The sequence below is a fragment of the Thermobia domestica genome, unplaced genomic scaffold, assembly GCF_964235325.1.
Source record: "Thermobia domestica unplaced genomic scaffold, izTheDome1.hap1.1 HAP1_SCAFFOLD_399, whole genome shotgun sequence".
In the NCBI taxonomy this organism is placed as follows: domain Eukaryota; kingdom Metazoa; phylum Arthropoda; class Insecta; order Zygentoma; family Lepismatidae; genus Thermobia; species Thermobia domestica.
This window is the reverse complement of record NW_027656109.1, coordinates 68,129-91,895: the sequence shown is the minus strand read 5'-3', so window position 1 is coordinate 91,895 and position 23,767 is coordinate 68,129. Positions and strand designations below refer to the sequence as shown.

Sequence of the window (23,767 nt, the reverse complement as noted above, 5' to 3'; positions counted from 1 at the left end):
TCGAATCGTGCTTTGTTAACAGAAGTACACCTAGGTAATGAATACATGGAGCATACAAAATGTTCTAAATTTCTGATAACGTCATCACTGATGTCCTGCGAATTTCCTAGAGTGGCGAAAGTTTGCTTAAAACAATTTGAAGCTTCCAGTATGCGCATGGGCAGAATTTTACCTTTTCTCATAAAATATGCAGTATAGTCACATCCTGTAAAAGCATGGAATGATGGAAGAGCATTACAAAGATCAGGTCCAAGTATGTTGGCAATGGCACTAGTATCTATGTACCTTCTTGTGTTGTTATTGCTGTTTCCCGCATCTAACCAGATGTAACCTTCAAGATGTTTTTGATGAAACAACAGCAGGACACAAACATCTGCGTCTGACGAGCGCACAATTATATTGGGTTTCTGTAGTTCTTTGCATACATACACTGCATGCCAAATAAGCCTCGTATCAGTCTCTTCATGTTGGCACAACAATGTTGGCTTAATGATGTTAGTTACTACTCCATTGTTGGAAGAAAACTCGTAACATGTGTCTTGTATTGCTAGATAGAGAATATGGTTTTCAAGGATTGTAGCATACTGATTTTTCCCCCACTCCATACATAGAAATGTAAACAGTGATTCCTTAAAATGTGATGTTCTTAAATCTCGCTGAAAATCTTTTGGTCGTGTTTGCTGTCCACCGGTTACAGAAAATAATGAAGAGCACGAGCCTCTATTTATTCTTTCTACATCCTTAAGGGAAGGACTTCGATATGTGTCACAAATGAAGTGTACGCAAGGTACTAATTGACACAGACGAATCAACAATACCTTGGCAATCTCAGAATACGTTAATGGTAAATTAGTCTGAGAATGAATAAAAACATTGCATCTAAAAGACACACATCAATGTGGATGGGAGGCTTGCTTTCGTACTTTTTCTCAAGATAATGAACCAAGTTTGATTTGTCTGTTTTGTTCAATGATCCATCACATTGGGCTAATGTAAGAGGCACTGGTGTCAGAGGATATGTAAACATATATTCCAACTGCAAATATTGATCTGGAATATTCTGAGATTGCCAAGGTACTGTTGATTCGTCTGTGTCAATTAGCACCTTGCGTACACTTCATTTGTGACACATATCAAAGTCCTTCCCTTAAGGATGTAGAAAGAATAAATAGAGGCTCGTGCTCTTCATTATTTTCTGTAACCGGTGGACAGCAAACACGACCAAAAGATTTTCAGCGAGATTTAAGAACATCACATTTTAAGGAATCACTGTTTACATTTCTATGTATGGAGTGGGGGAAAAATCAGTATGCTACAATCCTTGAAAACCATATTCTCTATCTAGCAATACAAGACACATGTTACGAGTTTTCTTCCAACAATGGAGTAGTAACTAACATCATTAAGCCAACATTGTTGTGCCAACATGAAGAGACTGATACGAGGCTTATTTGGCATGCAGTGTATGTATGCAAAGAACTACAGAAACCCAATATAATTGTGCGCTCGTCAGACGCAGATGTTTGTGTCCTGCTGTTGTTTCATCAAAAACATCTTGAAGGTTACATCTGGTTAGATGCGGGAAACAGCAATAACAACACAAGAAGGTACATAGATACTAGTGCCATTGCCAACATACTTGGACCTGATCTTTGTAATGCTCTTCCATCATTCCATGCTTTTACAGGATGTGACTATACTGCATATTTTATGAGAAAAGGTAAAATTCTGCCCATGCGCATACTGGAAGCTTCAAATTGTTTTAAGCAAACTTTCGCCACTCTAGGAAATTCGCAGGACATCAGTGATGACGTTATCAGAAATTTAGAACATTTTGTATGCTCCATGTATTCATTACCTAGGTGTACTTCTGTTAACAAAGCACGATTCGATTTATTTGTAAGAAAGTATGGTCCTGACAAAGGTAAAAACCCTCTGGGTAACATAAAAGGAGTTGATCAGAGTTCTATTCCACCATCACTACCAGTCTTAATGCAAAAAATAAAAAGAGCAAATTATGTTGCAAGTTTATGGGAAAATACCAACATCCAGAAGCCTGTTCTCTTTAGGCTGAAGACAATGCTTGGTGTATAATTGAAGGAAATTATGAATTTGTGTGGTTTGAGGGCGAACAAATTCCTCAAAACATACTACACCAGTTTTCAGCAGAACATGATGATTGTGACTATGATACAGACGAAGAAGTTCAGAGTGGATCTTCCAGGGAGGAAGATATTAAAAGTGAAAGTGATGAAAATTAAGAAAAAAAAATTACAAGTCTGTCAATTGCTTTAACACGTGTTTGTCAACAGTTTCAATATGTATACTCTTGTATGATCCTACAGTTAATTTCGGTATTTATTAGAATTTGTATTAAAATGGCCAGTTTCGAACCACCCTGTATAACACAAAAATTTAAATATTGTGTAAAAATAATATTATTAGCATTTTGAAACATGACTCTATTAGGAATTACTTTTACAGTTTCAAGTAACAGTTTGCGCTAAATAAATGCTCTTAGAGCGTCATTTTTTAATATTTTAACTTTTTAAACACCCTGTAGCGCGAATTATGGCTGGTTTACAGTTGTAAGAGTAACATTTTTGAATTCCTAAGACGTTTTTACATTGTATTCGATTTTCAAACCTTTTGGTGTCCTTAGGTTAAATAAATGTGTATGGACTCTTGCTATAAATCTCCTAAAACTTTTCACATTTAAGTTAAAAACAAATACACATAACACTACATAAAAATAATTAGCTCAATTATTTTTAAAGATATAGCAATGATATAGGTGTCATTTGCAAGCTCTTAAAATGCTTAATTAAATTTACTTCAAGTTGTTTTCGAAAACATAGTTGTTTCCTAGTTATTAGTCCTGAAACACAAGAATTGTAGTTCAGAAATGACTTTTTCCGTTTTCAGGTGCCATATTTTAAAATGGCGGCCATATAAAGAAAGTTTTTACTATTGAGATTGAGATCTGGAGTATATTCTCGGAAATAAAGCAAGAAAGAAGTTTCTATCTTGAACGATAATGAAGTTATTATTTTTTAAATTATATGAGGTGAAATCTTACAATTGTAACACTTTTACTTCTTAAACACCCTGTAGCTCGTATCGTGACTGGTTTACAGTTGTAAGAGTTACATTTTCGAATTCCTGAGACTTTTTCCCATTAGAATCGACTTTCAAACCTTTTGGCCTCGTTGGGTTAAATAAATGTGTCTGGGCTCTTGGACTATTACAGTTGAACGGTATTCACCAGGTTATGGCATATGCTGATGACGTAAATTTAATAGGTGATGATCGGAGAACAATAGAAAGAAATGCAGAGATCTTATTAAACGCTTACAGGGACATGGGTTTAGAAGTAAATGCAGAGAAAACTAAATACATGGAAGTGCGTCGGGACCGGAATACAGCAAATTATGGATGCGTTAAAATATTAAATAATACTTTTGATAAAGTGGATACTTTCAAATATCTAGGATCAATATTAACAGAAGAAAATCATATTCACGGAGAAAAATGTCGACTAAAAGCAGGGAATTCGTGTTACTATTCGGTTCAAAATCTCTTGTTGTCGCGAATTCTGTCGAGGAATTTGAAACTTAAAATATACAAAACGATAATCATGCCTGTAGTTCTGTATGGCTGCGAAACATGGTCACTTACTCTGAGGGAAGAACATAGACTGAAAGTATTTGAGAACAAGATCCTGAGACGAATATTCGGACCCAAGAGGAACGGGAATGGGGAATGGCGGAAACTTCATAACGAGGAACTACATAATTTATATGGTTCACCCAACATTGTTAGGGTCGTCAAGTCTAGGAGGCTTAGATGGGCGGGTCATGTAGCTAGAATGGAAGAAAGTAGAGACGCTTTCAAAGTCTTGACTGGAAGACCAATCGGAAAAAGACCATTAGGAAGACCTAGGCGCAGATGGGAGGACAATATTAAGATGGGTCTCGCAGAGATTGGAATACAGAGTAGAAACTGGATGCAGTTAGCTAAGGATAGAAGTCAGTGGAGAGCTTTTGTGAACGCGGCATTGAATCTCCGGGTTCCATAGGCCATAGTTATATATATATATATATATATATATATATATATATATATACCTGCCGTACTTATCTAGGCCTTCGGCTACTCGATTCTAAAATGTACAGTCATATCCAAAATGATTGTCCCATGTCTATACGTATGTTGTTGTAGGAATATAATTTGATAACTACCCAGTATTTCTTATAATGTTGATGTGTGTATAATCGGCAAAGACATGTACGTGGTAAATTTCATGTCAAAAGAAAAGTAAATAAGAACAATATAACGAAAAACATCTTTCTTATCCATTTAACAACATTTTATTTTCCTCAATGTAATAATCATATTTATAATTCTTTTCCTATGAAGTTTACCACAAATATATATATTTCCCGATTATACACATAATAATTGTATTAAAAGTGCCCTGCTAAACCATTATCGAATTATATTTCCACAAGAGGACTGTTATAAATATGTGACAATGATTTTGGACATGACTGTACCTTTAACCATTCTCGAGTTTCTACGGGTACAAATCATTGGAGAGTTTCTATTTCATTATAACGCAAATAAATACAATAATAATAATAAACTACTTCAACAATGCTTCAGTCGAACATTTGATTACTTACCTTATGTAAACGTTTGATAATACTGTCATTATACTCCGAATTTCCTTCAATCATCCCCGTAACAGGATTCGAAAACCATTCTTTGAATTCACGATGAGATTGAAAGACATTTGGCATCAGAAAGTGCATCAACGACCACAGCTCCATCAAACTGTTTTGTAGTGGTGTGCCGGTCAACAACAGTCGCCTGTATAACACGAAAAACATTCTTTCAAACATCATAATTCTCAGATTTAAAAATAATAAATTTTATTTCACTTCCTTACTAATGTACGCACAACTCAATGCTTTCAAACAAGTGAACGGTACTAATTCTGAAATACCTTTCAAAATAAATCATATTCAAAACTGATCCATGTATTTCAAACTTACTAACCCACTGCATTAACTTCCAGTAGCAATGAAGGAACAAAGAAGTTTTCAGTGTAACATTAACAGGAAAAAGTTAACAAAACCATGCCCTGAAACAAATAAATTGGAAATTCTACGTGAAATCTTCTCAGACAAATGCCTCAAATTTTACACATAGCCAAGATACATCTCGACTTTCAAGCATTTGTTGCTCATCATCGAAGATTATTTTAAATGTACAAATTAACTAGGATTGATCATATCTGACAACTTTGTACATACAAGGAAACGAAAAAAGTTCTTGCCGTTCTACAGCAGTGATCAAGAGTAATACAGTGGGCGGTAGGTACCTTTAGGTTTTGAAATAATTTCTATCAGCATCCAGCACCTTTTGCGAAAGTTCCTGCAGTTGCACAATATCCTGGTGAGAAAGCTCACCGGTCAGTGATGCAAAGAAGTCCGTCAGTGCGTTCCACAGGTTTCCCTTATTTGTGAAGGATGCCCCACGGAGGTAGTTGTCGAGAAAGTGAAACAGGTGATAATCTGTAAGTGAATATGGTGCACGTCAAAGTTTTTCAAGCCAAGTTGCTAAAGGGTCTCCCGGATCCTTTGCTACATGTGCTGGCATTGACGTGATCGTACAGGAACAGCACACCCTTGCTATTCATTAATGCCGGCTCGTTCTGCCGCAATAAATGTCGCACCATTTGCAAATGCTGAGAGAGAGGTCAGCAGGGGTAGTCTGACGAGGTGGAAGGAGATCAAATGCACCCCTTGCTAACAATTCCATCATACAGAGAGCATAACCTTTCGTGGTTACGGTAGTGGTGTTTGCTGACGCAAATAAACAACCTTTATGCAAGTTCATCACATGTTAAACCACTGTCCTCGATGGCTGTTTTCAGTGCCTCGTAATCCAACACATGTGGTCGTTCACTGCAAGGTTCACCTAAAAGGCTCACATCTTCCGAACGGAATTTCTGGAACCAATGCCTGGAAATGCATTCGTTCACGGCATTTTCTCTAAATGCCTGGCATATGCGGCAACTTGTGCGGCAGCTGACAGACCTACTTTCAAGTCACACGAAACAAGCTGCTTCGATACCTCCAACTCTCTTCGACACTGGACGAGCTGTGTATGAGCAATGTGCCTGTATTACTGTAGATCGATGGTCAAGACTAACTCTCTATCTCTTGGCAACCACGTGTGTTATTTCGTTTACCCTCTGTTAGCGCATGATTAATGGGACTTCAAAAACAACATCATTTTTTTTTTTTTTTTATTACTTTATATTTAATCTAAGTGACTCTTGGTTTCATATCAGAATTCTACACACACACACATCTTATAGAAGGCTAGAGAAATATAGAACTTACTAACACTCTATATACTCTAAGATCCACACTTAAAATACACGAACAAAATTGTACAGTCCGCATCAAAAAACCTGCAACATGAAAATGTAAGTTTATTGAAAAAACGACGAAGTCTTTTGCTCCAAAATGTGTGTTCAGGGGAGGACGCCGATGTTTCTTCTGGCGTGATTCGCGCCACTTCGACGTTATGTTCATTCCCTGTGCTGCTAGGCGTAGTTTCACAAACTTACATGCTCATGTTGCAGGTTTTTTGATGCGGACTGTACAAATTCACCGCGGGCAATTGGTAAAAAAAAAAAACCTCTATGCGCTACGATGTAATACGAACATGTACATGATTAAATTTCCAAAATTACAAAACAGTATGTACAATTACGCCCACGAAAAGAAGTTAACTGCGGGCAAACTAGAAGCGACTTAATTACTCAACTATTATTAATACTTGAAAACAGTATTACTTCTAACAAAATATTTTTTTTTTCTATGGCAAATGAAAGCCATAAAGTCACCGTAAATAACTAAAGCCTTATTACAAAGTCGAACAGAATCGGATCTACAACTTCGCACAGAACTATTAAATGGAGGAAGTCTGATCACATTCCTCTTTCTTCAGTTACTAGGAAAAAAGAACTCTTCCAAAGGCTGTTTGCTTATGTCCGGAACCCAATTCAACTGTCCTCATAAAAGTAAAATGGTACGCGAAATCCATTATCCACCATGAAGGATCAGAATATACAACAGGTAATCTTGCAGTGTACCACACAGTAGAAATCTACTTACAGATGGATCTGTTGCGCAAACAAAACAAATAAATAAATAAATAAAAATCATACGGAGCTTTTATGTCAGTGTATCCATTACAACATTGTGAATTTTTGAAGGTGAATTGCCAGACATAACGCGGTGACTTTCGCTGATCATGGTCAATTAATAGTTATTTGATTATAGTACCATGAACATGTCAAATGTCCGCGGGAATAGTAGTTAATCTATGGAGCATTGCTTTTTTTTAACTCAACCTGAATCATACTGTGCAGTCACCAACCTGAAACTCGCCTGTCTGAACACACAGCTCGCACATGTACTCATGCGGTTAGCGAATACTATTCCTTCTCTCTGTCTGACCTATTTTAATTACCTCTGCTTTCACTGTTGCAACCCGGAGATCTCTTGCTAATTTTCGACACTAGAATTTCTCGAATAACCTAAAAGCTAAACTGAGGCTCAATCTGATACTTTACATGGTAGGGAGATTCTAATGTAAAGAAAATGGAGAAAGCCGACCTTGGAATGAACGCTACTCATTCACTCACTCTCTCTTCACTTGTTGTTTCCACTGCTGAATCGGTCTGAACTTCTGAAGGAGAATGGCATATATAAACCATTTTATCATGTCGATATATATACATACATATATTTTCCTATATATATATATATATGTATATATTTTCTTCAGTGATTTCCTTCCTGTCGCAAAGATATTTTCCCAGTCTGCTTGTGTTTAAAACTTATTTCGTGAAGTTTATAGATACTTCATCCTTTTAAACAATCTCCTAACCATTCCTCAAAATTTTATATTTCATATATTCACCAGGACGACCCTGTTTATTTAGGAACTAACATTGGCACTAAAGCTATAATCTCGCACGCCATCAATTCCATCCACGAGATAAATTCACTGAAAATATGATCACTTTCTTCTGGTATTACCGTACTTTTGTTTTCATAAATAATTGATTTCCGTTAATTCCTTTAAAATTTAGAAAGCATTACAATGAAATAATCTTGCACGAACAAACATTTATAATTAGAAACTACTAACCAATTTGAGAATACGTGTACCACAACACACAAATTTGTTTATATAAAGTATGTTTCTAAGAGCGGATAGAATAGTCAGCTAACATGAGGTCTGAACGGCATCTTATCTTTTACACAGAAATAAATTCTTGTAAAATATACAAAAAGTAATTAAACTACAAACCTCTGAGTTTGAAAATTCAATAGCAACTGCCACCTCTGAGATTTAAAATTCTTGATATTTTGTGCTTCGTCTAGGATTAAATATTTCCATTTTTTTCTTCTGAAACTTTGATGATCTTGAATGACTAACTTGTACGACGTAATACAGACATGGAATGCATTTGGTTTCGTCCAACCTACAAGAGATTATTTTATAATTAAAAAATAAAATCAATAGTTAAATGTTATTTACATTACTACACAAGACTACGAGCTTATTCTATTACCTGATACGACCGGAAGAATAAAAGGGAAACTGTATAGAGATCTACTGGATTAAGAAAAATTACATTCGCAGAAAGTTTATCAATGGAACATAGTTTCATAGACAAACGTTAATTTTTTGATAGTTTATGCTGAGGAAAGCAACAACTTTTTCCGAAACAAGTAGTGTACCTAAACGGAGGAGTATGTGGTGATCAGCTGGTGCATTTCGCAATTCGGGTAACGCGCCAACACCCAAAGATAGTTTACGGTGTCAGTGCTTCAAGGAAAACAACATCGGTACCCGTTTCGTCACGTAGAAGACATCAAAACAAACGCGACAGCTGAACTTCGAAAGATACAAAAAATAAGCCTTTCGTCGGAGCTTCCAGCAATCACAGAGCGGTGAGGAAATGTGTGTATTCCGAAGGCAATTAAGTAAATGTGTACTTATATTGTGCTATCAGAACCCTACAACAAAATTCCGGAAAATTTTCGGTTGCCCTTTGTATTGCGGGATTTACTTAAGTTAGCAAAATATCTAAAGAGGAAACTTTTGATTTACCAATATTAAAGTAATATGCTATACACTTAAGTTAGTTAAATTTTCAGCGTTTCATCCGTGAATTATTTAACTGTCATTTCAAACGCAGTGACTTTTTTTTTCATCATCAAAGTCGAACTAATTTGGGGAATTATGGTATAATTTTAATTTTTAATTTGTTACAAAATTTATGTTTCAACATATAACCATAAAATATTGTTACAATTTATAGTTTTTTTATTTCCAAATGTATAGTAAATTTTGTTAATTATTACTGTATTCGTACTTTATATACTTTTATTGTAATAAAATATTCTAATTTCAGTTTCCCCTCTATCCACTGTCTCACGTAACTTTATTCCTAATGCTTGCCTCTTAATAATCCTTCATACTCGGTGGATGAATCTACATATAACCAACCAACATTTGAACAAAATTTTATGCTTTTCTTCTGGTGCATATCACGCTAGTGCTGACTTCTGTTGGTTTACTCCTATATATCGTATATGCCTTGTACGCTCCTTCCATCTGATCTCAGCTGTAGGTCCTATCTGTACAACGTGTATTAGGCCAAATTCACATGGGACTGATTTAATCCTGGGCTGTCTAATCGTTCATGATCCTTTGCGGAGTGTACTATTTTGTCTGATATTTGAAGCAAGCACGTGAATTACTGTTATTTCATATTTATTCAATAAACGACTTATTTATTGAATAAACGAGGTATTGTGAATGAAGGAGTAGAATTATATTTTTAGGCTTTCGGGATCTATAGCCCTATTAGCCCGTCACGTATTAGAGTGTGATCCTTCGGTGATTGCAGAGCACACGGAATTAGGAAGGAAGAAAGGAATGAGCACGGAAGAAAGCGGCCTTGGACTGTTGTTAGGTACTATTCTGGTATTTGTCTCGTGGGAATGAGGAAAACCTCATTTATGATGATCTATCTATTAAAATGCTACAATAGCAATTAAAAGCGCCTGAGCTCCAACTTATAACTTTGGCTTTACGGTTGTGTGTGATTTCACGTTTAACAGAGACAAACATTTTAAGTATTTGTACTTTAAATAGTCTAAATTAGTTAACTATATCTTTTTCATAAAGTTTATGATATAAAATTATTGTTCAAAGCCTTTGTATTTTAATAAGCCTTCTCTAAAATCAATGCACGTGAATTGTGCTTCCTCGACAATGAGATCTCGGAAACTAAAGGCTCTAGAAAGATGACGTTTTCACTGATCGATTGGAAATTTTGCGTAGATTGTCCAGTCTAATTGAATATTTAAAAAAAAAAGCCATTATTTCTTTATTACATTTTTTAGGGTACACTGGAAACGTTGAAATAAAAAAAAAATATCTAAAGTATTATATCCTACGTGTTATACATTCCAACACCACACTGTTGTATATACGGGTCGCATATGCCTCAGGCATTTCTATCATGGGGAAATAATAATTAAAAAGGAAGGATAACCATTTCTCCAGTCTAGGATGAATATTTTTGGAGTGTTTTGTCCACTGAACACCATATATCACTGGTATTATAATTAATTGTGTGTGTAATGTATTTGCTTATTACATAGTGCATGCAAGAAGAAAGAAAACCTTATCATACATGAATTAAAAACTCCAACCGGAAGTAGGCTCAAATCTTGAAAACGGTGAGAGATATTGAAAGAGTAATCAAAAATCTGTACGTGTCCCTTTTATGGTATCTCTTGCCAATTTTTATCAAGACTTCTTTCACTTGTGTTTGTAAAGGGACATGTACAGATTTGAGGAATAAGGAGATTCATGCTCATATGTGAATGATGCGCTGTGTAGAGAGCGCAGGTTCAGCTAGTTGGCATGAAAAAGCTATTACACCTATCCGACCGAGTGTGTCCACGGGAACTGAACACGGGACCGCTCGTACCAAAGGCAAGAGCGTTTAAAAGTACGCTACGCAGGGCCACTATTATGAATGAAAGTTATGAATGCTAACTTCTGCTTTCTTTCCCGTCACTTAAAATTGATAATACTCTGATGAAACACCAAATCTGTATTTTATTTAACTATACAGGGTGTTAATGAACTATACCGACAAACTGTAAAAGGTGATTCCTCACATCAAAATAAGAGAAAAAGTTCATATGGACCCCTGGCGAAAAATGCATATTTTCAGAGCTAGAACTGTCCAAAATTGCGAAAAAGCCAAATTTCAATGTGCCCTATTTCGAATTCCAGAAAGTGTGGATGGTGGTTCATATCAGTGTACAGAAAGCCACGCATATACAATCCAAACGTGCATATTTCATCACTTGTCAATAGCTGTAGAGGGTATTCACAACAGGTAGTTCTCAAGTATGTCTTCAATAGATTTTTCAGATATACATTGATTTAAAGAAGGGTCTAAGGTAAGCAGGAGGTAAACCTTGACAACAATGAACATCCAATGCTTCGGAGGGAAGGCAGAAATGTTAGAAACTGGCAGCTCCATATTTCTGTGTTCGGAACGTGTGATGACATGTATTTCGTCACGGTACATTTTACGTTTTCTCCAGTTATAAGCGTCAAAGAAAACATCGCACCATGCGTTTTCCCGTGTACAAGAGACTGTGCTGCTGACGATCCTTAACACTTCCGACATCGCGCCAAAGGATTCCGTGTTCACTGCTATCAAGGCTTATCGTTTGCCTATTTTGGACCAATCATAAGGTTAGAGCATATCTCAAAATTCGATTGGTGGCATGTCTGGAAATTTCACCCTGCACAGAATAATCTGTACACCCCTTAAACATTAATGAAACATGCAGTTTTGGATTACGTATGTGTGACTTCCTTTACGCTGATAAGGACCACTATCCACAGTCTCTCGAATTCGATATAGAGCCTATTGAAATTTGGCTTTTTTCCGATTTTGGACAGCCCTAGCTCTGAAACTAAGCACTTTTTGCCATAGGTCCATATGAACTTTTTCTCTTATTTTGATGTAAGGAATCACCTCAAACTTTGTCGGTACAGTTCATTAACACCCTGTGTGTGTATATATATATTTGTGAAAATGATGTGGAATACAAAATATACTCTATATTGAAATCACACATAAGGAACACCTTTCGCATCTGAGTTCTTACTTCAAATATTTGCCATTATTCATGTACAAATGAACGCAATACAATATACTAGAACACAAAACGAGAACAATCGATTGTGCCATATTTGATCGGAAAATTCAAAAAATACTTTCAGTTTCTAGAATAAACGCAAATAACTGTCACAAGATTATATTTTGAATATATTTCTAACCACAAAGGTATTTGATGTTCTCTATCAGGAAGACTACTATAAAACAATTTCATACATACAAACAATACATTTCATTAATAAATCGTACCTGTTCGTTTCTGCTTTCTTTCCTTTTGAGAACCATAATATGTTAATATTTTAAACCCTGGGCACCATTTCTTGAATTCTATTTCCCAATTTAACATCACAGAAGTAGGAACTATGATTAAATGTGGACCCCAATTACCTAAAAAATAAAAATTGAACAATGAAATTTTATTTTACGATTAAGATGGCATGTAATGTACAATTTAAATAGATAAACCTTCTCATTAATTGCAAAATTTAATTTATGCATACACTGAACTAAAAAATAAAGCCTCTCTTATTTCCAATACAAGTACAATGCCTGATATAGTTTTAGGAGATAAAATGGAAAAGCAAATTCGAGTACTCACCTTTTTCGCAAGCCAGATGAGCCAACAACGCTATAGTTTGAATGGTTTTTCCCAAACCCATTTCATCCGCGAGAATTCCGTTTAGCTTTCTATCGTACATAGTAACTAACCAATCCAAACCTATATGTTGGTACTCTCTTAGTTGATGTTTGAGAAGGAATGGGACTTTTGTAACCACCTGCAAACATTTAGGAAATAATAAGTAACTCGCATATGTAAATTTTAAATATACTCGTTAAATTTGAATTTAAATTTCGGGAAGAATAAACAGAAATTGTCATTAAATTTGATCTACGAACTTTCCACTGAAATTGCCTAGTATGCACTGTATCAATGAAGAAAAAAGAAATAAATTCGAAACACTGATATAGACCAGCACAACAATGCAACACATTAACTAACAGAAAATAACATCTTCAATTATATAATAAATTCTTGCAGTAAGTAGAAATATGATCAAGTATTTTAATGCTCGTGCAATTTTCAATTGACAGAAGCATTTGATTAGAATGTCTCATTACTTCAGTCAACAAATAGATATTTCTAATACTAATACACAGTCCATTTGTCTGGTATACAATGTAATAGATGGCTAAGGAAGCCATTCAACCACCAGCTTTTCGCCGAACTCCCATGCTTACACCTGACGTTAACATTTCTTTAATTTAACGGTAGCATGGTGTTTATCATTAATGGGCTCTCACACCTCATATTTATGAGATAATAAAATTATGCGTGTGGGTTTACATTTCTTTTGGAGATTGTATTGTTTTTACAACGAAGTCGTTGGTCTCACGTTAAGAGTCATGAAGCACAGGTACAGCTCGCCAAACGGTACCAAGATCTCAATATGGTACTCGTGCACAGAATAAGGAAGGCATGCGACACCGCGTTTGATACGGGCCAAGTTGTAATGGCCAGACGGATGAAAACAATCACCACGGAAAAAAATGTGCATGGTCGAGTTTTCATCTAAAGCGGCCAGTCTTCCAAAGTGGGAAAAGGACAGTCAAATCAGAAACAAATGACAAAATGTGTGTGCCATGCCTCATTAAAAAAGTCCAAAGTCGAAAACTATCGAGGTTGGTACAACAATCTAGGATACAAACTGGACAAAACACGAAATGTGTCTGAGCAGACAGTTCACCGTACACTGTTAATATGGGCTTCTGCAGCCGACGTTCCATACGTGTACCAATGTTAACCACACGGCATTATCGAGCAAAGGCAAAACATAGCATGGTCCGATAAACCTAGAAGATACTGCCTTCAATCATATCGATGGCCGGCTAAAAATTTGTCGTCTAGGAGAAAAATGTTCGAGACGTGCACAGTAAGGCGACCTAAGGTCAGTGGTGGCTTCATTATGATTTGGAAGACAATTATTCGAGATATTGGCATGACGGTTCCTAGCTATACCAGGTCATTGCTGATCATCTACACTCATTTATGTCGGCCACGTTTCCAGCTGGTAATGATATATTTCAGCAGGGCAACACTCCTTGCAACAAGTAAAATGTTGTGCTGCAGTGGTTTGAGGAGCATAGTAGTGACTTGCTAAAATGGCCCCCTAACTCAACAATCTTAATCCAATTGAACACCTTTCAGATGTCTTTGAACGTCAGATCCGAACTTATCAATCACCCTTCGCGGAATTTACAGGAATTAAGTGGCTTATGCAGATGTGGTGTGCCATGCCTTCAGCCACCTACTAAGGCCTCCTTGCTTCTATGCCGAACGACACTGGTGTTGCTTCTCCAGCCAAAGGTGGACATACCAGATATTAGTTAGGTGGTATTAATGTTTTGGCTGTTGAGTGTATATCAAATTCTAGCCTTCCTCGGAATTTTTTCAGAAGTCACGAGCACCATCTTAAACTACAGTAATTAACTTTTGAGATTGAAATCACTTACACTTGTGGATGACAACGTATTTCCTTTGGGTTGGAATGTCTCCACCAAGGCTGCTACATCAGACAAGTCCTTCTGTGTATCGCTATCACTCGATTCCTGAAAACAAATAATCATTGTTGCTATTATTAAGGCTTCATGATATCGAATAATCTAACTATATTTGCCTCTATACAAACAGTCGCGTTAACCTTTAAAAAATGAAATAATAAAATTAAAAAATAAAACTGCAAACTTTTGTATTGTGATTTAACTTCAGTGAAATTCCCAAAGCAAAACAGGGTTTCATTTTTGTAGTTACTGCTCTAACTGCATGTTATGAATGTTGTTTCCGTTAGGTATGGGTTTTCGGCAACTATGGCCATGTTAGCTTGTCACATATGAGGGATGACGTCCCTCCGCGATCACACTATTCGAGGAAAGGGAAGTGAGGAAGCGGTCTGAGACTTGTATGTTAGGTATCATCTCGGCATTCCATGCAGGCATTACTTATGCAGAGCATAATCTAGAACTCAGAAGTGCTACGGGAAATCATACCAGAAAGCGAAAAACTTCTCTCGATATGAACTGTGTCTAAAGAATAGGTTCAATCTCGGCTTTAATATCCTATCATAACCAAAAGCGATGAAGATATACCATCTACAGTTTCAACGAATGACCATAATGGAGAACTGGACGAAATACCAAGCCCGTATAGTGACTGAAAAGTACCCGCCTAGGTGCCTTTTGGCCCAAACTTTCTTGCCCATTCACTCTTCACACCTCAGGTATCCTTTAGTGAAAATGTACCTAGCAACAGCGTACAGTAAATACTGCAGACCAACATTGTGTAACTGCACACTCGGTATCAGAGCCCAAGCAAACAATAATCCACGACTTTCATTCATCCGCTTATAATGGTATATCCTTCCCGAATCCAGCTTTCTCAGATAGTAATAATTGTGACACCCCCTTTAACTTCATCTGTGCCGACCAATACCACAATAGAAAAATGGTTACTGAAACAGGTTTTATATTTGACCAATATTTACTAGCAGCGTTCTTAAACATAACGGCCACGTAACATATTTATTGTAAGCATAAACTTGAAACCTACTGTAATTATTTTTTTTTTTATTTAGTACTGGAACTGCATGTTATAATCCCCAGCAGTACCGTGCTATCTGTGTATACAATAAACATGACGTAGATAATAAAAGCTATAATATACAGCGTGTCCATACAAACATTATCGTACTTTAATGTGGTATTACGTCGATTTGGATAATCATATATAAATGAAATTGGTCATACCTCAAAGAAAAACTCAAATATTTTTCTGCATGTCAACAATGGTCGGGATCAAACACAGAAAAAGTAAATTCACTCATGTTTGCGTAGTGATTAGTCGACCCTGTTGGATATTTAGCATCTTGACGTGCTCACTAATTGGTTATTTTTACAATTGAAAGAAGGCAATGACTATTTTCCAAGACGGAGCACCTCATTGGCATTTACATGTTTGGGAACATATGATTGCGCGGCTTCCAAAAAGATGGATTGGACGTACCGGAAATTATAATAATGTCCTCTACAAGTGGCCGCCCAGGTCGCCTGTGACTTCTTTTTACTGGGTTACGTAAAGGATTGTGTATATGTACTCCTCATTGCCTCAAAACCTGCAAGAAGTGCAAGTTCGTATCAGCGCTCCCATCCAGTCCATTTCGTCAGATGTATTGGATAGTGTGTAACGTGAATAGAAATGTAGTCTTGATATCTGCATCGCCACTGTCTATGAGCTACAGTAAAAAATATTTGAATTTTTGTTTCAAATGTGACCAATCTCATTTAAATACGATTATCCAAAGCGACGTTATATCACTTTAAATTATGATAGTATTTGTATGGGCACGCTGCACATTAACAATCCTGTCTCTCCAAAGTAGTTAAAATATTTTTAAAAAATTAATTATTCGTATATTTAAAAAACCGCTTTCTCCGACTTGGTTCCCTCTCAAAAGAAAAATTATGCTCAAGTTTATAAAGATCGTTGATTTTCTTTGGAAGTGCAAGTCGATTCTAGGAATGTTGAAGTGTCGAAGATGTTCTAATTACAGATGAGACAGTATACTTTCCTCATGTGCCACCTAAGTTCTCTTTCTCGTGTGTTTGCTCTCATTAGATACTATGGAACGATGTGTAGACGCAGCAACTGGCCGCTCGTGTGTTTTGCTTCATTTATTAACATTGTATGATAGGCTGTACGCGGCATTTTGCCGCCCCATGTGTGATCACGGAAATTCAATGGTTTTGCAAAACTAATCTTTCGAAGGAAAGTTAATTATTATTTACTTGATACAAGATAAATATTGAATAAAGGAGAAAAAAAAAAAAAAGATTATACCTTCTTGAAGTTTTCATCCTCTCCTTCTAGTAATGCTTTTAAGCTGATGTCAAATTCCTCCCTCGAGCTATCCAGCATCTCACTGTCATCTTCCCCTTCTTCCTCTTCCTCCTCATCATCATCTTCGTCTTCATCATCTCCATCACCTTCAATAAAACAAATACATTCAATACCATGAGAAATCACAGATTTGTGTCTAATTATTACACCAACTATAACAAATTAATTTTAAAGTCACATGGCATTATGATCCGTTATTCAATAAGGAATACTGAAGATTAACGTACCCTCGGCCTTAACTTCGTACTCTAGAACCCCGTAACAGACATAAATACCGGTTTTAAGTTCTCGCCTTGAACGGCCTAAAAATTAGAATCACACAAGTCAATTCAGACCAGGGTATTTCTAGTTTCTGGAGACGAATGTTACAAGTCTGTTCATTTAACCCATAAAACAATAAGCTCTTGTTCACAAGATACAGTGGCAACTTGAGTTGTTAGAATCATTAAAAAAATTGTAACTCCTCGATCAACTAGAAGTTCTTAAGACAGTTTAGAAGTTATTTATTAAAAATGCATACATTTTATAAAAACTTGCAAAATGATTACTCCTTATAGTTATCACAATTGAGATTATCTTCAGTAATCTTTTAGCAGAAACAAAGTCTGTAAAACATGTCGCAAATACTATTTCTATCAGTGTTGTAGCATGGCTAATGCATACAAATTTACAAACCCAATCTCAGTTATTAGGTAACAGTTAAAAATGATTGAATTCAATGCAATTAAAAAATTAGTAACTATTTTATACAATTATACTACACAAATTAACGACCTATTCTCTGCCGAGTGAACAATGAGAATGTATTTTACTCAGTTGGCAATTACCGTATGTGAAATTAATTTTACATGATTCGGATGAATAAGCAAATGTAATATAAATTAACATGTAGAAAGAATAATACAGGAAGGACAAAAAAGCATTTAAGAGTTGTGTATATATATATATTAAACCCCACATATCAACAGTTCTCCCGGAGCACATATCAACAGTTCTAGTTTAGATAAAGCCCTTATATTGCACGTTTATCTAACTTCCCCGATAATTAAATTCATGGTAGAAACAATATCCTTTATGCAGGTCATCTTTGATTATCTGAATGAGGTAACCAAGAATACTGAAAATCTGAATACAATGCCAATTATTTACCCTTGCAATATTAGTTATATTAGGATCAATTATCGTATCAAAATTTCAATTGGTCTCGACATTTTTATCGCAATACAAATTAATCAAACAATATGTAAAAATTTCGAAGACCTGACAACAGGATATGCAAGATAGCTCAAATAAGGATTTGGGTAGTTCCGACTACCAAACTAATAAGAGTATTCCTACTACTGACGGTAATTGGTATCGACGTTTGACAGACTTATCCCTTGTATTTAAGGAACTTAAGCTATCGCGTCATAAAAATGAAGGTAAATTAACTCAGTATTATATACTGTCTTTAATGGTCGGTTTGTTCATACCTGTTTCACTGCTGCTACAACTTTTTAACTTTCTTCTACGTTATTAAAATTATCATCAGGAACATCAAGACGACACGATGTTAATATTTTATTGATTTTTTTTTTTTCAATTTTATTATTTCAGGCATGTTTCTTTGTCTCCGATTTTGTGAGAGCTACGTTTCTCATGAGTCTTCTCTATGAAGTCATGCCCCAGAATCCTTCCCCTTCTCCGTGAGGTAATTCTTAGCCATATCTCCCTCTTAATATTCAGGCATCTGATCACCAAAATTAACATTCCAATGTAGGACAACGGTTCCGGATATGCAACTTTCTATCAATACAGTACTTACCCTCATCCTGATCCTCTTCGCGATCCTTTTCTTCCTCTTCGCCTTCGTCAGAAAGGTCAGATCTATCGGCTGACTCTCCTAAATCTCCCGGATAGTTCTTCAACAGCTCTTCTATGGGAATTTCACTGTCGGCCTAAAAACCAAACAAAGCGAGAAGCTCAGAAACTGTTTGTTGACTAATGAATCTACACATTCCAAATTATTTATCACATCTCTAACAAACGTCTCAATTAACTATCTTCGATAAAAGAAGAACATACAGACTTTTCCTGTATCTCGTTTTCAATGCAAATTAAAAAAAAAAAAAAAAAAAAACTCACCTGCAAGTCTTCCAATTCTTTCTTGTGATCCACATTTCCCTCTTTCTCTTCTTGTTCTTGGATAGTTTCTTCATCATCAGTCTCTTCTTTATCTGTTTCTACTGTGAACTCGTCGTCTTCCCCTTTCATTGATGAATCTTCACTCTACAATAATTTTATTGAAGAAAAAAATTACAACAAAATAATATATTATTAAAATAAAATTTAGACCAATCAATATTAACATTGTAAATTAATAATAAACATCTACATAATTATACTAAGCTAATGTTGTTCATGACTATCTGAACCATACCCAAGAATTGAAATACATGTTAAAGAATAACAAACAGTAAATCTTCGAACTCGTGAAGTGGAATTATAGCTACTCTTGCTCTAGGTCGCTTGGAAGTTTATTCTATTTTCATAGATAATGGAATACGATAAGCTGAAAAAATACAATACTGGTAATGAAGTGACTAAGCATTAGTTGCAAGTTTAACATCCACTCAGCATCTCAAGGCAGCACGAATATAAAATTACTAGAAATCTCAGGTTTTACCTGCCACGGTCGTGCCCAGTAAGCTAAAGATGGACGATAATGACAGAACTGATAGAATAAGAATTTGGGAGGAAACACAAAACACATGGACATTATGATATCTATCTTTCTCTTTCACGGACTGAGATCGAACCTGGGACCTCTCCTACCAGAGGTAAGAGCTGTACTTCTAACTAACTTTGCCTCTTGTAAATTTTAAAAAACCAAGTAAGGACAGTTTAGTTGTAGTTTAGCATATTGATAGATGCTCCGGCACACGTCGGCGACAAGAGGTCGATTCTCGGCTGTCCCCATTGTCACCCTAAATTTTCATTAAATTCTCACCTATATGGAGTACAATGTAAGGAAAATTGTCGGATTTTCCCATACTACTTAGCTATAGGATGCAAATAACACATTTTGAGGAGCCCATTTGTCAAAACGGGTTTTTGCTTACTACATCATCTTATAGTGAAAGACCAAAACGCGAAAACTGTAGAAATATGAGAACTGATGAGAGTAGTTCCTACTCCATCGTGCTCCGATGAAAACCAAGATAAACCCTCATCAAAATTATTAGAAACTAAATAACTTTAAACACGACAAAGGTAACCAATAATCTAACATTCCTTCTCCCTCTTAGCCTCATCAAACGTGTACACCGTTAATACGTCTTCCCTTAACAATTACTTTGTCTCAAGTATGTATTTGATCTCTCTCTTTAACACCGACAACATATGAGACACAGAACTTGTCTAACGTGGAATCTTAACCATACCTACCCCAAAGTAGTTTCTGAAGCAGAAAGCTAAGATTTAATGGGCGTTTTACTAACTTGTATCAAATCAGAATTATACACTTTAGGCAACTACATTCTCAGCCAAATGCCTCGTTCTTCTTATCACAGAATCAAAACGATTAATATCAAACTAGTAAGATTCATCATTGAATGTAGTCAGCATACTTGAATACACTTAATATTAAAAGAAAGGAAATATGACATAAATTTCAGTATTCGACCCACGCGTTCCTGCATGTTTGTACTAACTCGACACGAACACCAGTAAAAGTACAACAACGCTGAAACAACACATTTCTAACATACGAAATGTTAAAATAAATGCAGAAGAGTCTAATATATTTCAATGTCACTTTTATTATTATTATTATTATTATTATTATTATTATTATTATTTCTTACTGAAGCTACAATTGAACGGATATCTTCTACGCCACTAAGCTTTATTCAGCACTTACCGAGTCTCCTGATTTCAAGTCGTCTAGCTGTTCGCGATTTTCTAAGTAATCCTCCGGAAGGTCTTTCAAAAGATCTTCTAACGGAAGCTCCGACTCCTTTTTCAGCATTTCAATTTCCTCTATGTGACCCTGAGTATCCATATCTTCTTCGGCTTTCGCAATTGTCTCCTCGTCATCGGAAGAACTTTGGTTGGGTTGGAACTCATCTGCGTAGGAACAAAAGCTTATACAATACGTGACTACTTACACTCATGAAATTAAAAACCTTCGCGGAAAACAGAACAATTAAAAGCTAAATTTCTACATTTGCACCATTCTAACAACAAGTGTTGTACATACGTAATTTCTATTAGTTATCCAAAAACGTTTGTCAGGTTTTATCATGAAAAAGGCAGCAATAAAAAAGTACGAAATCCCTGCAAAATGAGGAGTTCAGCAGCAGCAATTTGAGTGCTCGGAAAGACATTGCATCCGACGTAGTCAGGATACGAGTCACTCTGAATGTTGTGAGAACGAAAGTTACAGAAATGAGATACAATGGTCCAAAGTCTCACATCTCGAAGTATTCTGCATCACATTGTATGCGAAATTCCATTCTCTGAAACAATTTTTGAAATATCGGGCACCACTGGATCAGGTGCTCATCATAAGCACACACAGTACTTTCCGTGACTCAAATCGATGGCCACAATTTTTTCTTTCAGTGTGGGGGAAAGAAGTCACATGGGGTTAAAACAGGACTAAGGGAGGTGGGACAAAATTTCCTCTTGACTCAGCAGAATCGCCATAGTTTGTCCAGTAGTGTTCGCAGATGCATTGTCATGGTGCAAGAGAAGGCCGCGCAGACCTGACTTTGGACGTTTCATCGCTTCAAACAATTTGGGAAGACACTTCGTCACGCACGATTTTGCTGTCACGTGTTTTTTGTTCTTCCAGCAAAACTGTCACGATAGGGTCACTGGGTGAATCATTTTCTTCCCAACGTTTCGAGATTTCTTCACTCCTTCGTGCGGATCCGCACCTGCAAAGACCTAAACTAATGACTGTTGCTTCGTTTCTGGATCGTAATTGTATATTCACATTTCGTCACTCATGATAATGTTTTTTGACCGCCCTCCATTGAATTTATCCAACAGTTCACAGCACAAATCGATTCGAGTCCCTTTCTGTTCACATTGGTGAATTGATGCAAAATCCAACGATTTCAGAGTTTCCTGGCATTAAGTTTTTAATGCAGTATTTCTCTAACTGCTGCCGATTTAATGTTAAGAGAGTACTCGATCTGGGCATATTTGAATCTAGGATCTTCTCTTAACATCTGTTCCACTTTCAACATCTGTGTGGTTGATGCTGTGAGCCAACCAGAATGATCTTCAAGAGAATCCTCCCCCTTCTGAACTTGCAAACCAGCTGTAGACAGTAGCTTCTAAAGAGCAACTATCCCTAAACGCCTCCCATCTTTCATGGAATGCTTTCTTGTCTAACTCTTACCTTATACCGTAATCATTGCATGAAAATGTTCTTTTCACGTCCATTGTTGTTGAACGATTTACAATAACTGTTAAGTAGTTTGCTGAACCTTTTTCAAATTTAACATACTTTTCTAACACACTCAAATAATCGAAGTTTCAACGAACTGCGATAACTCATTGTTGTGTATTCTCAAAACTTTCAGTGTGTCCCTCCATACATGGGTGATGATGCATTAGTCTCTCAACCAAGTCTCATAATAGTGTAGCAGTTGATACTAACAACATGTACTTTCAGATTGTTCCCTAAAGCTGAATAACATTGCTATCATTCACACGCATTGGCCCCATTCTTTTCAACATTTCAAGTAAACAGCATCATTAATCATCTGGTCAGGTAACAGTTAGTTGACGATACACGATACTCCAGTAGTACGCCACACTTCTGTTCATGCAGTGATTGCTTTGTGGTTCATGTAGTGGTGTATTATGAGGAATCGACTTCTCATCGTAGATCACCTTCTGTTTAGGAAACAACCAATGAAATTTGCTAGTGTCGCTTTGAGCTACTCATCGTCCCACTTTCTACCCCTTCTCAAGCTAGTGGAATGGTTTCTCCCAATTCATTATCGGGTCAATAGCCTTGAGTATCTATCCAGTTGAGATTTATAGCCGTTCTTAAGTTTGTTAAACCATCGTTGTAGTGTCGAATTATTTGTCGCATCAACCGATTGTCTCGCATTTTTTTTTCCTTTTCCTTTTTGTTTCCAATTTAAACTCCAAAACGTATTACAGTCCCGTATAACGCTGTTTGGGGTTCACGTTTCACCTGCTCTTATCGATGTTCCGGTTTCAATGTGGTGACCATACTCATCAAGCTAGAAGAAGAAATCCTCACTAACACGTTCCCTTTTACCTTTTTTCATCTTTAAAAAAAAAAAAAAAAAAAAAAAAAAAAAAAAAAAAAAAAAAAAGCGCATGAAATGTCTCCAGGTAGAAATTAAGACAATGTTTTGGGTACATCATATAACAGAGTCTTACTTATAATAGCGCACGGGGATTCTTGTTCAATTTTGATACTACAAACTAACATAAAGAACACCCTTCCAATTTCCTGAAGAATTTGGGACACAAGT

General features: G+C 36.2%; 1 protein-coding gene across 9 annotated transcripts in view; it reads right to left on the bottom strand.

The window, feature by feature from the left end:
* The window catches only part of LOC145676825 (chromatin remodeling protein domino-like), a 106,609-nt gene that overhangs the window by 48,577 nt on the left and 34,265 nt on the right, over window positions 1–23,767 (bottom strand). For all 9 annotated transcript variants that reach the window (XM_081747608.1, XM_081747606.1, XM_081747605.1 and 6 more), the window contains 9 exons: window positions 21,163–21,368; window positions 19,386–19,529; window positions 19,066–19,198; window positions 17,202–17,347; window positions 14,822–14,917; window positions 12,909–13,086; window positions 12,560–12,697; window positions 8,398–8,572; window positions 4,686–4,872 (listed from right to left, as the gene is read on the bottom strand). In XM_081747608.1, coding sequence (XP_081603734.1) covers window positions 4,686–4,872; window positions 8,398–8,572; window positions 12,560–12,697; window positions 12,909–13,086; window positions 14,822–14,917; window positions 17,202–17,347; window positions 19,066–19,198; window positions 19,386–19,529; window positions 21,163–21,368 — 1,403 coding nt within the window. The remainder of the gene's footprint in view (window positions 1–4,685; window positions 4,873–8,397; window positions 8,573–12,559; window positions 12,698–12,908; window positions 13,087–14,821; window positions 14,918–17,201; window positions 17,348–19,065; window positions 19,199–19,385; window positions 19,530–21,162; window positions 21,369–23,767) is intronic.